A 17409-nucleotide genomic window follows, 5' to 3' on the forward strand; every position below is an offset into this window, starting at 1 on the left:
ATTGCCTCTTGGGTGTTGTAACTTCCTCTTTTACCTTCTGGGGGCTGTAATCTTCTCATGTTTTATTTTTGTGACTTTAATCTACTGACCCGTTATAGATGGGGCCTGAGGAGGGGACAAGGTGGGCGTAATTACAGATAGGGCCAGCTCTGGATTAGTCTCTCTCTCTCCCCTATTTGACCCTGGTGAGTGGAAATCCCTCTGTAAAGAGCACTCTAATATTAGAAGTGTGTCTGAGTGAAACTTGAAATAAGGCATTTAGCTCTGTGAGCTAAAAAGAAGGAGCTAGACTTTGTGGAAGAAAATCTATTATATAGAACACTTGTTTAAAATTTTAGCCTGGAGACTTCATAATCTTGACATTGATGTCATTCTGGTCTGCTTTTTAATAGTTACAATTGTTTCCAAAGCTTACAACATTTTAGAGATCCCTTTTGTAGTCAAGGAGTTTGTTCATGTGTGTGTGTGTGTTTTTTTTTACAGACCAAAGGGACACGATACCGTCCAGGAAAAGAATACGTTGGGGAAATAACCATGGATCCTAAACGCCGCTTGGACAGTATCACCAGCAGCCAGAGCTCAGCCAGCTCTGGATTTGTTGAGGAGAAATCCCTCAGTGATGTGGAGGAGGAGGAAGGTACCAGCCATTGCTTTCTCCACACTTCACTCATGCTCTTGTAAGAACAGACAAGGTGACAGGGTGTAACGAGAAATTTTGCCAAGGGAAAAGTCCAATACTACCTAATATTTGAATTTCTAGACTGGCTCCAGTTAGTCTCCCAAAGGTGAAGTGTGGAAGTCTAAATAAGCAGCAGGCTAGGCTGTAAGACAAAGCCTGGCTAGCCTGAGAAATCTCAATCCCCAGGAGCACTAAGCAGTGGGCAACTGTCAAACCAATGCCCTTAAAATATTGGCAGGAGAGACTCAGAGCTATGTTCTAGAAGGGCAAAGGAGGCTCTCTGGTGGCTGAGGAGCCTCCCTGTTGCCCAAAGCAGTTCAGCCCCACACTGATTACTTCACCAGCACAGCAGAAGTTCAGCTAGTTAATACCCAACCTTCTCCAAGGCAGTGTAAGGGCCATCTGTTGTTTCTACGCCACCCTACCTGGCTTATCAAGTCTTCCTTTCATCCAGACTTCCTCAGAGGAGTCTTGGTAAATTCACCTTTCTTTATCCAGTTATGCTTCCTAGGATATCGTAGGGCTCTTTCTGAGTGGTGCTGTGTTCCCAGCTGCACTTCCAGGACTTCTTCTGACTCCAGGATACACCAAATATCTTCTTCCCTCAGAAGGAGCAGAGGGAGCTCCATGGATGTAGAGATAGGGCTTCCTGACATCTGCCTCCTCGTGAGGCATGAGCTCTAAGTAATCTAGTCATGAAATAGTGGGAGACGCTCACTATTTCCCTTGACCTGAGGCCATAGGTAGTACTGAAATCCAACTTCTTTCCCTTAGAAGCCTAGCAGGCAGTGTGAGGCTGGAAGGTGGTCTAGAAGAGTATGGGAAGGTTGTCTAGACCTCACGTAACTGGACCCACCCTGAGTGGAGCCATCTCTGCCCTATCCTTCTCTCTCACAACATGGTAGCCAGTGAGATGGAAACCCAAAGGATTGAGGTAGTAAGTTGGAGTAGAAAGAGTGTAGGATTCTCCCTCCAAGTCTTCATTTGGAAAATGAAGGATTTTCATTAATTATTCACAGACAGCTCTCTGGGTCTAAGTGTAAAAAGTCATTGAGAAAATGGTTTGAAGCCCTTTTAATACTTACAAGGTTATTACAGTTGACTTTTCATTTACTTTGCTAATTGTCTCCAGGAAAGTAGCCATGTCTTATCTTATCTGATGAAAGTTAAGAGATGTTGAAACACCCATTAATGTCTTAGTGTTTATTTGTACCAGTTGCACGGATGTAAATACCACCAATTTACGTAAATTTGTCCTTTGTCTTCACGTTCCTATCATCTTTCATTCATATCCTTGAAGGAAGAAAGCATCCTTGTAGGCCAGGTTTATTGTGTTTGCAGCACTTTCTCATATTGAAAGTGAGAGAAGTCAATATATTTCTGGTATTTTTAGTTATCCGTTGTAGATTATAATTTGACCTTTGTTCTTTGTCCCAGGACAAAGCCTGGAGAGAAAAGATTCAGTGACCCTGAATATTGTTGTTTTATTTTTAGAGTTCTTGATATGAAACTATTGTTTACCCCTCTGGGTACATGAAAAAAACACAACAGTTTAGAACAGTACATTTGAAAAAGTCCTCTTTCACCCTGTTATCTGTGCCAATTTCACCTCTATTCTGTCTCCTGGATTTGCTGGCTCAATTTGGCTGAAATGGAAAAACTATTTTTGCTAAGGGGTATGATGAAGGCTAATAATACTGGTATTCAGCAAATTTACAGAAGAAAGAGGCAATTTCTTTCTTCTTATATTTCCCGAAATTTAACTCCCAAGTTAGGAAATGAAGATTCCTCTAACAAACGTATGAACAAATAGCTTCTGGTGGAAATACTGATCTCTGTCCCCTGCACCTTCTGACAGTTTCTGAAGATCTGTACAAGAACTTCCTGACCTTGGAGCACCTCATCTGTTACAGCTTCCAAGTGGCTAAGGGCATGGAGTTTTTGGCATCTCGGAAGGTAAGACAGCTCAAGGGGAAACAGAGTGCCTCTTCAGTTCATAGATTTGGAAATAAGACCTCCAGTGCCAGGCACTGGTGTTTGTTTGGTACTGTAATTCATCCACTACTCCTGGGACTATTAAGAGACTCTATTGCGGAGGCCCCCCCCCCCTTTGTTTTTTTGTTTTGTTTTGTTTTGTTTTTGCTTTTTAAGGGGATATAGAGATTGTACGAAATTAATTTATGTGATTTTTGAGCCTCTGATTATTGAGCATCTCCGAAGTGCAAGCAGTCTTCTAAGCACTAAGGATACTGTCTGAACAAGTAGGCAAAACTTCGTAGCTTCATGGAGTTTGCATTCTCACGGGTGGAGCAAACAGTAAATACCAACAGGTAAAATACATAGTAAGTCAGATGGGAGTAAGTGCTATGGGGAAGAATAAGTGGGAAGGGTATGGAGTGTGTAGGAGTGGCATATTTGTGTGCACATGCTCCTATGTTTGTGTACATCAGTTTTAAACAAAGTGGCCCAGGAAGGCTTTATATGTATATGACATTTGAGCAATGACCTGGAAGAGGTGAGGGACTGAGCCTTGCAGATACGTTTATTTTTAATTTATTTTACATCCATCACCATCCATCAAAAAAGTATTTGTTAGTAGTATAATTAGAAACCAGGAAGGACAGACTTCAGATGAGAGAGATTAAAAGAGCTAAAATTAGAAAAGTAGGCCAAACAAAGGCGGAGGTGGGGACGTGACAAGTTACAAATATTCCAAAAGTTGTAAACACCAGGGAGGGGGCAAGGTTGGCTGCAGTCACCTCTCTGGAAACAAGGTACAACAGCTGGTTTGACATTACACACAAAAAAAGTTCAAATTAAGTGTCAAGAAAAATTGTTGGTTGTCGAAATGCATTTGCTGCAGCAGCCTCCTGGGAGAAGAAAGACTAAGTTTTGGGTGTTTTGGTTTGTTTATTTGCTTTTTGTTTTTTCTAAATTAGAGTAAACTTCCTAATCCACTCATTTTTCTGAAATTTAAAGGTCAGCTTTCAGAGCTTCAGGATCTCAGGTATATCTGAGGGGAGCTCTGGTCTTCCCTCCCACAGGGAAGGGAGAGAAGCCGGGTCTTACAGGATTTTCCCTAAGACGAAGGCCCTTTGCCCTTCTGATTTTTAAAAATTACTTTTTTAAGGCCAGAGCCTGCCATTTAGTCAAGGCTCCTTTCAGGGACTGGGCAGGGAATGGGGAGGAAGGAGATCCCTTAGCTTCCCTTGCATCTACCCAGTGATTTATTGGATATCACTTGGTTGTTGGGCTAAAAAAGGACGCTCTTAGGTTGGAAAGAAAGTAGGGAGGGCTGTCTGTTTTTTGGAATCTCCTGTTGCTCAGTCATGCTAGATGATGTGCTTTTAAATATGCCTCATTCAGAGGGAAGTACTACACTGACGTTAGGTGTGAGGTGCAGGGTGGCTAGTAACACTTCTGCACTGGCCCAAGAATTCGCATCTAAGCCTTTTTTTATTCATTTAAAAATGTTCCCCTTGACTCTGATTCTCTCACAACTCGACCAGGTGGAGCTAAAGCTTCTCAGTAGTAGGAAGTTAGATGAAGTTGGGGGATATAGAGACGGGAGAAATGGGAGAGGAAAAGAATAAAAGGAAAGCCGAGGAGAGTTGGTTTTCCTTTTCAGTGCACCAGAGAATCAACCTGGCTAGTGAGAAGCTGAGACCTTTATGATAACCCTACACTTTGAAAACAGGATGAGCCCCACTGGGAACTGTTTATCAGTGCCAGTCCAGCTTCAATTACATATGGAATGGGGAAACCAACAAAGGCACCAAACCAGTGAGAGCCCCTTGTTTCTGGTTTCCGTGCATTCATTCAAAATAAACCCCATTCTGGGCGTCCCTTAGAATAACATGTTTCAACTGTATACGGAGCCGGGCAAAAGGGATGTGTGGATGTGACCAGAAACACATTCTTAATTGTGTCCAAGAGAAGTCTATTTATGACTCCCTCATCATACTATAACTTAATTATTTAACTCCAAAGTCTGGGGCTGTTTATGGAATAAGCAGATGTGTGTCTCAACGAACCTCAGACTTTTCCCCTGAAGTGTTGATAAAAGATATTAACCCGGTGCTTGTTAATCAGTTGGTTTTCTGATGTAGGTTGTGTTTTGTTTTTTTGGTTTTGTGTGTGTGTTTTTTTAAAGCATGAGGTCACAGCAGATGTAGAAAAGATCAGCTGTGCTGAGACCTAAAGCACACACGATTCTTTTTGCAGTGTATCCACAGGGACCTGGCGGCACGGAATATCCTCTTGTCGGAGAAGAACGTGGTTAAAATCTGTGACTTTGGCTTGGCCCGGGATATTTACAAAGACCCTGATTATGTCAGAAAAGGAGATGTAAGTTTCAAAGATGAACCCAGTGACCTCTTAATTTGCAGAATTCAAACTCCTCTTTGCAAACTTCAGGACCTGTGTTCAGGAGTAAAGGAAGTGTTTTTCCTTTTAGACACTTGCTAAGTTGGAATCTGATTCCTTGTCTTCTACCTGCTTAGGCACGCCTCCCTTTGAAATGGATGGCCCCAGAAACCATTTTTGACAGAGTGTACACAATTCAGAGTGACGTGTGGTCTTTTGGTGTCTTGCTCTGGGAAATATTTTCCTTAGGTAAGTCACTTCTCTTGGTCCTTCCATCCAGGCTCCAAATAAAATAATAAATCAGTGGCCTGCAATCACCTTTCCCTGTCTTGTATTCAACCTTTATTGGGTGAAACTGACTCGCAAGCTTTGTGTTGTAAAATCTCTTAAAAAAAAAAGAAAGGAAAAATATATAGGTGATCAGTATGCTCAAGAAGCAGGTTCGGGGCTTTCTATCTGAGAAAATCAAATAAGAAACATCCCATTCCTATTTTATTCCAGGTGCTTCTCCATATCCTGGAGTAAAGATTGATGAGGAATTTTGTAGGCGATTGAAAGAAGGCACTAGAATGAGGGCCCCTGATTATACCACACCAGAAATGTAAGACTTTAAAAGTATCCTCTGATTCTCTTTCTTTGCTCACAAGTTCTCCCTGCCTAGAAGACGTGCATTATCTGCACCTCCTTCCTGGCCCAGTTTGTGTCCTACTTCTTTCTTGTAGTCCTTCCTTGAAAATCTCAAGCACAAAGCTATCTCTTCTTCTTGAAATGACAGCATGATATCTATACCATTCTATTAGTTGTTTTTTTTTAAATTATATCTCAATCTGTAATTTTCCTTTCTGTGCACACGCGATGCTCCAAGTATAGGGGAGCACCAAGTGTCTTATGTATCCTTATTGAGCATCTTGGCTCCTGGTAGACTTTCTGTAACTGTTTACTCATTCAAGTGCTTATTTTCAGCATCAGATCAGGAGGAAAGAGGCAGTTAATGACATCAGTGTTTTGCTTCTCTAGGTACCAGACCATGCTTGACTGCTGGCATGGGGAGCCCAATCAGAGACCCACGTTTTCAGAGCTGGTGGAACATTTGGGAAATCTGTTACAGGCTAATGCTCAGCAGGTTTGTGACCTCCATCCAATGAACTTCTGTAAAGAGTACTTTGGTGTCCAGGACTTCTCTACTGCCTAGACCTTATCATGGCCACCATGCTATATTCTCAGCCACTGAATAAGAAGCTATATTCTTTTTAGCTTTTGTCCTAATTCATATCCTGGGAGCAGACCACTCTTATTCCTACCAATGCATCTTTTTAAGCCTTCAGGTGCTCTTCTAAAGTAACAACAACAACAAATTTGTAAAGTTGATGTAAAGAATATCAACAATGGATGAAATTTCAAGGAATTTTTAATATATTCTGCAGGCAAAAACACATGGCTTTATTTTTCCCCAGTGAAAACCCGAGGCCCCCATAACTTCCATAGGAGGATTTTAGACTTATAGCCTTTACCACTAGAAAGTTAATCTCCAGTCAACACCTCTTACTACAGTGAATGGAAGCCAATTTCCTCCTGCTTTTCTTTTGAACAGCTGGGGGACGATGGGTCAAATCTGTTTTTATCATAACCCTTCCAACCATTTAAAGGTATCATCTTGCCCTTTATTTCTTTCTTTTGATGAAATAATGTTAAATTGGGTGACCTTTGTTTTTAGAAGACCTGTTTTCCCGCACATTTATTGCTTTTCTCTAGACCGCGATCAGTTTTTCCATTGCCTTGGAATGTAGAGGCTAAAATTGGACGACATGCCCTTTAAAGGTCCTGGCCTGTGTGGGTAGGGCTTTGTGAACAAATGATTTCTCAGCTCTGCGAGGCCCTGCGTGTTCTGTTGCTGCATCTGTGCCCACAGCCTGCCTGGCCTTCATTGTGGCCACAGTGCTCTGTGTCCCCTTACCCATCTGCTTATTCATGAGCTCCTTGCATATACTTTCATGCGCACATCCCTTTCAAGTGCCCTTTTGTTTTGACAAGGAATTTTTAATGTTGTCTTAAAGGTTTACATTTCCGACATGAAGGCAACATACCCCATAACCGAGAAGCTCCCTCGGCCTTTGTTTTTTCATGAAAAGGCCCTTGGAGGACTGCAGCCATAACAATAGCACTCTGTGTTTATTGTTTCAGGATGGCAAAGACTACATTGTCCTTCCGATATCAGAGACTTTGAGCATGGAAGAGGATTCTGGACTCTCTCTACCCACCTCACCTGTTTCCTGTATGGAGGAAGAGGAAGCGTGTGACCCCAAATTCCATTATGACAACACAGCAGGAATCAGGTACTATATATGGCCAACGTCCCCTGTATATGGGGGAGGGGGGCGCTTCAAGGTCACCTTGGGGAGGGGGTGGGAGGAAGACATTTCATAAAGCTGCTGCGTGCCACTTCTACATTAAACCATAGCCCTGAGGCTAATAGAAAGAGAAGTGCTCCTTGAAGAGGGCCCGGGTAGGTGTGTTTCCGCCCATCTGTAGCCCACATTGCTGCCGTAGCTCTTCCTTTCAGAATTGTAAGCCCTGCAGCTGCAAATAGCTGGAATGCCACAGTTTGTTAATCTCCAGAAAGAGAGAGCAATTTTACAAAGACATCTGTATTTAAATTATCCCCATGTACTCTTTTATTAATGTGAATTAAATGGCTCAGGAAAGATGCAGGAAGGAGGAGTTCTGTGCGTATATGAAAACACACTTATGCCTCTGGGGCTAGGATGCAGTGTGCCAGGGGGATGTGCCCTGAATTAGACTGGACAGCACGTCTTCAGAAACCCCTCCCAAGTCTGATTTTCAGGGTTTTATTTGCATAATGAGACTTCTGGGCTTATTTAAAACACGTGCACTGCAGTCCTACCCTGATTTGTAAAGGGGCTCCGAAGGCAGCTTTCTTTTTTCTGTCTCCCAGCACCTGTGCCTGAGGAAAACGTTGGTATGGTTTTCTACATTCTGATATGAAAATTGCCTTTTACTAAGCCCAGGACTCCTTCCCTTGGCTTTGTTTCTTCTCGCACCACTTTGGGTGTTTTCCTCCTACAACTGGACCCCCTGACAGCACGGGCCCAAGCTGCCCTGGTGTTGTGCTGTGGCTACAGGGGGGGACACAGGCCCTGAGGCCCTTGGCCAGGTTGCCACATAGAAGATGAGGAGACACCTGGACAGTTTGTGCCGTGGAATCGCCCTGGGCAGTGGAAACTCTGTTGAGAGAGAGGAAAGCTCAGAGTGATTGGAGGCCAACAAGTGAACTGCCTATTCCTTTTTGTCAAGAACTCATGGCATTGTTCAAACAGCTTTTCCTTATGTTATCAGATTTGCACACATGATAACTCTCAGCGTTAGGCAAGGTAGAAACTGTTACCTTTTTTTTTTTTTAATATATTTTATTGATTTTTTACAGAGAGGAAGGAAGAGGGATAGAGAGTTAGAAACATTGATGAGAGAGAAACATTGATCAGCTGCCTCCTGCACACCTCCCTACTGGGGATGTGCCCGCAACTAAGGTACATGCCCTTGACTGGAATCGAACCTGGGACCTTTCAGTCTGCAGGCCGACGCTCTATCCACTGAGCCAAACCGGTTAGGGCGAAACTGTTACCTTTTTTGATGTAGATATTCAACGTGAGGCTCGGAGGGATTACCTGTGGGGAATACAATATTGTGATTCAAGATCCAGATAGAAGTGGCTTGGATACTCAGATCAGCCCCTTAGCAGCTGTGTGCCCTGAGGCAGATCTTCACTGTGACAGAGGCCAGATCCCTGGTGCTCAAAAATGATTGTTTTGAGAATTACCGATATCACGTATTTCCAAGGGAATACACTGGCACTTAGGGAGCACTCCATAAATTATAGTTCTTGTGTGAGCTGCTTAAAATCACATCCCCAGGGTGAATCCAGTTTCTCTGATATCAAACTCAGCGCTGCTTTCTCCCTCACCAAAGAGGGGCTCTCAGAGAGAATGAGCAATGGAATGAATGCCTACAGTTCCACTCCTGAGTTAAAAAAAAAAAAGTCCTCGTTCAAGTTCAGCTGGCCTCCTGGTGTGGTAATTATTCCTGCAACACTATTGCCTTCTCGTGGATCAGAAAGCCATTTGATCCTGAAGTCTGTTCCTTAGGTTTTCTGTGACCGGGGGGGAATGAGGACCAAGTCGGCAGCATCTTGGCTCGCGTGGGCACTTTGCATATGGTGCTGAGAGCGGATGAAGTCATCTTTGTGTAATGGAAGTGCCAAACGCAGTGCAGGATCTGAGACAGGGCTGCTAACATTTATCCCCAGAAGCGTGGACAAATGTGACATCACACTCCAAGCGCAGGCCTGGCTTCTATTTTCTGCCTGTGATTTTTGAATTGGTCTTTCCAGTTCAGTTTCTCTTTTATCCAGCCATAATTTGAAAAATAAAATGGAAATTGGAATCTTTTGTCTGCATGCCCTCCCAACCGCCTCCACCTTTTCTCCTTTTACAAAAATAAGACTCCACGGTCACATTTTAATCATCTGGGTTCAAAGAAAGGCGGAATGGAGGCATCTGCACACGGCACACTTCGTTTTGTGGTTCTGCTTCCCTGGGGAGAGAGAGCCGAGGCTGGGGTACCTCTCAGCGGACTTGTTTCCTCCTCTCCCAAATTTCCAGTCAAGTAGAAAAGCTGAGGAGTCTTTCTCACTTGCTTCCTCCCTCTACTTTTCAATTCCATTGCATTATAAATAGAGCTGGACAGAGGCATCGCTGTGGGAGCCAACCTCATGATTTGCTGCCTGGTTAAAAATATGTGTTCAGCATTTATTTAGAGAGAGGCTAAGAGGTGTGTGGGGGAAGGGTGGGGAGGAAGGACCACCGGTGTCTAGACTTAGCTTTGTCTCTCGTTTCCCCTGCGGATCAGCTCTGGCCCCGAGTTCGCATGCTTCTTGCAAGAAAACACGTATTAATTGCACTCATCTTTCTTTGAAGGCAGTTTGGGGACCATCTGCGGTTGCTCCATCATTTCCCCTGGTAGTTTCACGTCCCACTCCAAGCAGCTTATCAAAGATTTCTTTTCAGTTCTCTCACAGAAGAAGGTTTTGGCACACAGCATCTTCTTCATTTTGGTTAATTGCTGGTGATGACTAAATGTTCCTTGAAGATTGATGCTTGGGACAGTCTGCTAGCTAGAGGTTTCTGAATTTGGCTCTGATTTTAGACAGCTCGAAGCAAAACTGTCTTTTTTTCCATCTTTTGTCTATCTTATACCCCACAGACCCCTTCTCCCCACCAAGTCTCATCACACAGCCTGGCCACACATGGGAGAGAGCAGTGCGGTGCACATACTAGGTGCTTAATGAAAACTCGAACAATCATATGCACTGCTCTCTTCTTCTTTTTCCTTCCTGATATTTTTCCAAGGGAGTTAACATAGAGCAGGGTAAAACAAAACAAAACAAAACAAAGCCAACAACAAAAACAACAACAACAAACAATAACACCGGCATGGGCTTTAGTGTCTAATACCAAAGTGTGAATCCCAGTTCTAGCCATTTCCTCCCTGTGTCTTAGCTGCCTCATCTCCACATGGGAAATAACACACACACACACACACACACACACACACACACACACACACACATACATACACACTCACACAACCTATTTTGTAGTTTTGGGAGGAGCAAATGCAGCAATATCCATGAAAATGACTTTTTAACTGTGAAGGGCCATCGACCTTTGGAGTTACTGGGCTTAGAAGTCAAGGAGCTGCCCTTTCTAAGGACGCTGCATTATTGCCCAGGGTCACCAATTTTAGTTGATTCTATATCCTGACTATCTCTTGAATCTGTCCACTTCTCCAAATCCTGTAAGCATCACCTTTCTTGAGGCAGGCTTTTCTTCTTTCTCCCAGATCAGTGGAAGTGCCCCCTCATTGGTCTCACTGGCTCTGGTCTTACCCTCCTCAACCCTAGAGAGAGGTGCCGTTTGTGAAGATGCCATGTGACAATGGTTGAGGAGCAGTTAGCACAGTGCCTGGCACATGAAGGGATTCCTGAATGAGTGAGTGAATGAGTGGTTGACTATGCTTCCAATAGTTTTTAGCAACTGTCACTTTTAGGGACTGAACTTAGGAGAAGGGGGCTTTTTCTGTCTCCATGTATATCACGTCTTGTTTCTTGTGGAGGTTCCTGAGTGAGGATGTCACTGTGAACTTCATTGGCTCCTCTCTGTGGGAGGAAGAACCAGCCTCCTGGGGCAGGAGAGGGAGACTCGGTTTCAAGTCTCTTCCTTTGGCCCAAGTGAGTCCTCACTCCACTCATTCACAGAAAACATAAGGAAACGCAAGTTAGTACGTCCAGAAGGTTGCCTATGGTGGAAAGCACACTGGGAAAAGAGTGAAGAGTGAATTTGTTGTCCCTCTCTGTGAAAAGGACTCTCCTGTTCTCCACTCAGGCTGTCAGTGGCTTTAACCAGATGGCTCAAACTCACCCAAAGTCACAAGGCAGGGAAGGAGCACCCCCTGAACACAGGAGATATTGTCTGACAAGTCCCAGTCTTTGGGCTCCTGAGGGAAACTGGCACCCTTTTGAATACAAAGGAGGAAAAGAAGCTTTGGTTGACAGAACATCATTCTTTCTAAGAACACTTACCATATACCATTATTTACCACCTCATTCATCCTCTTTACTCATCTTTCTGATTGATGGAGGGAAGGCAATGGCCAATACATTTTAAAGATGAAGCAACAGAGGCATAGAAATATTTATGACTTTCCCAAGTTTGTGTAGACTTTGAAAAAGACAAAATATCTCGTGACTCTGAACCACACTGCCCTTTCCTAAGACCAGCAACTCTGAGGGCTGGAAATAGGGCTCAGTGAGACTCAGCCCACCCCTGTCTACCCACGAAGCTGCTATTATATGTAGACAGAGGTGATTATCTTCAGAAGGTGTTTCCCTTACTCATCTTCCATTGGACGTTTGCTCTGTAGACATTATCTAGAAACATTTTCCTAGGACGTGGCCAGGAAGCTGTGAAACACTCCGTGATACGGCAAGAACTCAGTGGAGCAGTTGCATGCAATGAGGAAGCCAAGCAGAAGGCAGTTGATCACTTAATTTGCTGTTGTTGTCTTTAGTCCAGCCCTGGACCTAGGAGTATGATTCAAAGGAACAGGGGCTCATCTAGGCCCCTCAGTTAGATTATACTTTTAAATGGACTTTCACAGGAAATTAAGCCTTCAATGTGTGCTAGCAGAGAAAGATGTTGTTTTGTTTTTCTTTTCCAAAGGATGTTTTGAAGGTCACTGTTAAACTTGTGGTTGAAAGATAATGAACTTAGGTATCTGCAGCCAAATATACCACCACTAAAATATAAATATTTGTTCTTTTGCAGTCAGTATCTGCAGAACAGTAAGCGAAAGAGCCGGCCTGTGAGTGTAAAAACATTTGAAGACATCCCATTGGAAGAACCAGAAATAAAAGTAATCCCAGATGTAAGTACATCTTTTAAAAATAGTCTTAGAAATAATACAAAGGACGAAACATTAGCTAAATAAATATTAGCCTAAGCATGAGAGTCTTGGAGGCTCATTATAAGGCTTTCCTTGAGGGTCTGTGTCATGAGGTCACTACTGAAATGAAACTTAGGCCCCCTTGCTTTTTCTATAAGTAAAGCTCCTGGCTCAAGGTTCAAGATATTCTACCTTCATGCCTAGTTACACTCAAATGTAAATGGTATCACTGAAAAAGAGGGATGGAAATGGGCCCCTCAGCTTCTTCTTCCTAAATTCTTCTCCTTTTCCCGTTGTCTGGGTCTACTTCTAGGATGCAGTTGCTCCTTCTTTCATCTTGCAGAGTTTCTGGCTATGACACCTTTAGCTCCCTCTGCAGAACATTGGAACATGTTTTCTGATAAATGGGTTAAGAAATCGGTTTAATTAAGTAGTAGGTTAGTGTACACACTCAATCAACTGTGCCATCTCATTGTCTTTTAAAAAGGACAACCAAACGGACAGTGGTATGGTTCTTGCATCAGAAGAGCTGAAAACCTTGGAAGACAGAAACAAATTAGCTCCGTCTTTTAGGTAAGGTTCAGCCAAATAGAAATGACAGATTTCAACAGGAGTTGTAGGCAGGAGCTTAGAACTTTCAATGTAGGTGCAGAGTTTTCATGTTTTGTGTCTTTGTTGGTTGGGCAAATTTGCATCAACCTAAATAATAAAGAATTTAAACAAATAAAACAATTGAAATAAGTGGTAAGTCTAAAAAAAGAATTTGAAATAAATTAGAGGATTTTTAGAAGATTTGTCTGGTACTGGCTAAATAACAAAGAGGTCATTATTAAAATCTTTGTGGACTCTGAAGAATTTTCAAACGTGTATATAAATGTTGCATCTGTTCTTAAGAAGTGTGACATATAAATAAGATAATATCAATTTGTTTAAGATACTTAAATATTATTGGCTGAATTTGCCTACATAATTGCGGGAAAAATATTAACTTTAGTTTTGAATATTTATTTCTCCATGTAGTTCCCTAGGAACTTGTAGTTGTTTTAAATAGATGTGCCTAACAAATAAATGAAAATCTGTATTTAAAAGAATAATAGGCTGCAGAGTAGTTATTTATTTGCTAGTGGGTTCGTTCTAAGAAAGAATAGAGAAGATTTTTAGCTACTTATAATCTGTATAAAATGGGAACACCCCTGGGTTATTGAGTGATGTTCATGTTGAAAAAACCACACACATTAAAATGTGCAATTGTGCTATTTTGTTTGCCTTAAGGCCAAGGTAAGAAATTGTGAGAGCCAATCATGTTTTATTCACTGATTCAAAATATATTTATTCAGCAATGACTATGTGCCAGTTACCATGCCATTGCTTGAGACACTAAACTTATTTTATTGGGGTTGGATTGAGAGAAAAAATTGCATTTCTAGTGATTTGAAATAACTTTTAAGCCATATACGATGGAGTTAATAAAATCCATTTTGCAAATTTTAACATGAATAACTTGGTAAAGCACTTATTGAGGGGGAAACCCCACATCTTAGAATGGCTTGAGAAATGTAAATCTTGACGTTTTAGGTTAGGTCAATACAGCCTACACGTCTCAGCTTTGACATAATTATCATCTGTCATGATTCCACACCATTGAAAACATTCTCTTCTTGCTGCTGAGTGATCCAGGTCCTCAGTCCTTCCAAAGAATGTGATTTTGATGAGTAAAAAAGCAGTTTCTGACATGTCTGGCTTGATTGCACACACACATACACACACACACACACACACTTCAAGTTATTAAAGTTTAATGCTGCTCGAGAACTCTATTGACACCATACACATGCCTTGTAATCCCCTAGTTGACAATGTGGGGAAAGCACAAGTGGAATTTCAGAACATCCCAATTTCCTTTTATATCATGAAGGAGTCCCTTTGGCTCCTATCACTGTATACAAACCTGTCACTCCACAAGGCCATAAAAATGCTCCATTGGTTGGAGCCTTTGCATAAGTCAGGAGAACTGCCTTTCATCTCATCTCAGGCTTGAAAGATTCGGACCTGAATAAGAGGACTTATCTGCAAGGACAAATTCATGCTAGTACTGAAAATAGACAATGTCTGAGTAAAGCCAATAGGTTGATTAACAAGTGGGGGAGATAGGGGCTGGTGTCTCCAGGGAGATTATAGCCCACATAGAGTTGGTAATGGGGTTTGGGTAAGAAGCCAAAGAAATGCCTTCTCTCTGCCAACTTATGCAGTTGCCATTTTTTCCCACAGTGGACTGATGCCCAGCAAAAGCAAGGAATCTGTGGCATCTGAAGGCTCCAACCAGACCAGTGGCTACCAGTCCGGGTATCACTCAGATGACACGGACACCACCGTGTACTCCAGCGAGGAGGCAGAACTTTTAAAGCTGATGGAGATTGGACCACAGGCTGGCAGTGCAGCCCAGACTCTCCAGCCCGACTCTGGGACCGCACTGAGCGCTCCTCCTGTTTAAAAGGAGGCGCCCAAACCCCCTACTCCTGGAAATCACATGCGAGGTGCTGCTCAGATTTTCAAGTGTTGTTCTTTCCACCACCAGGAAGTAGCCACATTTGATTTTCATTTTTTTAAAAAAGGACCTCAGACTGCAGGGAGCCAGCCCCTAGGCATTTCCTGACAAGATGCCTGTGACCCAAGAATGTGTTGTGTCTTCTCCCAGTGTTGACCCTATTCTCTTTCTCATTCATTTAACAAGCATGTATGATGCTCCCTGTTGAGGGTCTCCCCACAGGTTATAACAGGAGAAGTTCAAGAAATGGCTTCGTCCTCCAAGAAGTAGCAATACCCGGGGAGCTGACACCTCTGTAAAACAGGAGCTGATCCAGGCAGTGGAAGTGCGTTTGGTGTTGAAGATGGGACAGACCGTTAGGGTTGAGGCCATCTGAGAAGCTTTGTTTAGGATGTAGGTCCTGAGCCGAGACTTACATGTGGGGTTTGGACTGATAGAAAGGAAGATGTCGGCTTGCTCGGAGAGCCTACTGGAGCCTGCAAATGCATGGCGTTGGCTCTGGTGGAGGTGAGCATCGGGTCTGCAAGGGAATGTAAAGGCTTCAGACGAACTTGCTGGTTTTAGAAGGTTGCGTGATCGTTCCAGTTGGGCTAAATGAGAGTTCCTTGTGCTGTTTCCGCCTCCTAATGAGAGTTCCTTCCGGACTCTTACGTGTCTCTTGGCCAAGCCCCAGGAAGGAAATGATGCAGCTCTGGCTCCTTGTCTCCCAGGCTGATCCTTTATTCAGACACCACAAAGAAAGGACATTCGGAAGAGGCCCCCTGTCGTGTTGAAGAATTCTGACTGTACAAACCAGCTTCGGGTTTCTTCTGGATGAATACCCACATATCTGTCCCGACGTGATATGCCTGAGCCTGAATGCAGCAGGTTCAGTGTCAAGCTGTGGTGTCAAGGCCTCAGAAAGGAGTTTACCCTTCTGTTCCTCTCGCCTCCTGTGCCATCCCCCTCCCGTTCACCCCGACTAGTCAGTGTTTCAGTCATTGGAACTCTACACCCTAGTCAACGCTGATTTGGTTTGTTTACTCTCTGAATTATTATTAGTCAGATCTCAAAATTATTTTATAGCCAAAGTTATAACAACACCTATTGTATTGTGTAGACTTTTAACATGTAAAGCTATTTCTACTGTTTTTTCCCTTGTTGTTTCCTTTTAAAAAAACAAAATGTATTTTTCGTTTGGTACCATAGTGTGAGATGCTGGGAACCATGACTAAAACATGCTATGGCACATATATTTATAGTCTGTTTATGTAGAAACAAATGTAATATATTAAAACCTTATATATAGTGAACTTTGTACTATTCACATTTTGTATCAGTGTATGTAGCATAACAAAGGTCATAATGCTTTCAGCAGTTGATGCCATTTTATATATATAAAAAACACCGAAAAACTTGAAGGAATCAGTTTGCAAGGTTGACTGTATCTATCATTTCTCTCACTTCTGAAATGAAGGAGGGGAATCAGACATAATTTTTATGTGGTGTTTTTTTCATTTTTACTTGTTCCCTTATTCTTCTTATAAAGGATATTTTCATAAAATGTTTATATACTTTATAAATCAATAAATGTATTCTTAGTAAAAACATACAATGTTATAATATTATCCTAACTATTTTGAGGGCATATACTTCTGGCTTGAGATAGACTTGCTCCTGACTCCCCCTCTGCTTCTTCAGGACACTAATAACTCACGCACACATGTGTTCTCATTGTATCCCAAACAATTTTGGGAGTCTGAAAATATGGACTGGGAGATATATGTGCTGAGTTCCCTAACAGTATTTGTGGCCAACCATGAAAATTAAAGGGTGAGAGACCCAGAGATAGGTGGCCAGACCCAGGCAGTGCAGGTAAGCATGAAGCATATGGATAGTGTCCCATAATATTTTACTCTAGACTTAGTGTCAGGGCATCAGATCCAATGATGTCATTTCCAATGATTAATTTTGCCTGAATTCAGTAAGTGGAATTATCTAACAAGTCATTGACACCAATGAGTATCCCTATTTTTTGTGATATTTTTATACAAGATGTTGGAATGTTTAGTCAAATATGCTTATCTTTTTTAAATGGCTTCTAGGTTTTTTAATCTTATTGAAGAAGGTCTTCCCAATTCTAGAATAACCCCAAATTCTAAATTTTCATTTTTTTCTTTACATTTAAATCACTTGGGATTTATTTTTGTATATGGAGTGAGATAGAGGTCTAGCTTTGTTTTCTTAAAGCAGTTGTCAATAATGGCAACACCATTTATTAAATACTAGAGGCCCAGTGCATGAAATTCGTGGGGTGGTGGTC

The 17409-nt window shown here is 42.4% G+C and overlaps 1 protein-coding gene across 2 annotated transcripts in view; it reads left to right on the forward strand.

Moving 5' to 3' along the window:
• The window catches only part of KDR (kinase insert domain receptor), a 43462-nt gene extending 26770 nt beyond the window's left edge, over positions 1-16692 (forward strand). The window contains exons 21-30 of one of the 2 annotated variants that reach the window (XM_008140318.3): positions 484-637; positions 2538-2635; positions 4904-5026; positions 5182-5293; positions 5546-5645; positions 6062-6167; positions 7226-7377; positions 12445-12544; positions 13050-13135; positions 14831-16692. In XM_008140318.3, the coding sequence (XP_008138540.2) occupies positions 484-637; positions 2538-2635; positions 4904-5026; positions 5182-5293; positions 5546-5645; positions 6062-6167; positions 7226-7377; positions 12445-12544; positions 13050-13135; positions 14831-15053 (1254 nt within the window). In that variant the 3' untranslated portion in view covers positions 15054-16692. The remainder of the gene's footprint in view (positions 1-483; positions 638-2537; positions 2636-4903; positions 5027-5181; positions 5294-5545; positions 5646-6061; positions 6168-7225; positions 7378-12444; positions 12545-13049; positions 13136-14830) is intronic. The other variant, XM_028143815.2, reaches the window with a different exon arrangement.
• Positions 16693-17409: the final 717 nt, after the last annotated feature.

This window comes from Eptesicus fuscus, chromosome 2 (genome assembly GCF_027574615.1).
Source record: "Eptesicus fuscus isolate TK198812 chromosome 2, DD_ASM_mEF_20220401, whole genome shotgun sequence".
In the NCBI taxonomy this organism is placed as follows: domain Eukaryota; kingdom Metazoa; phylum Chordata; class Mammalia; order Chiroptera; family Vespertilionidae; genus Eptesicus; species Eptesicus fuscus.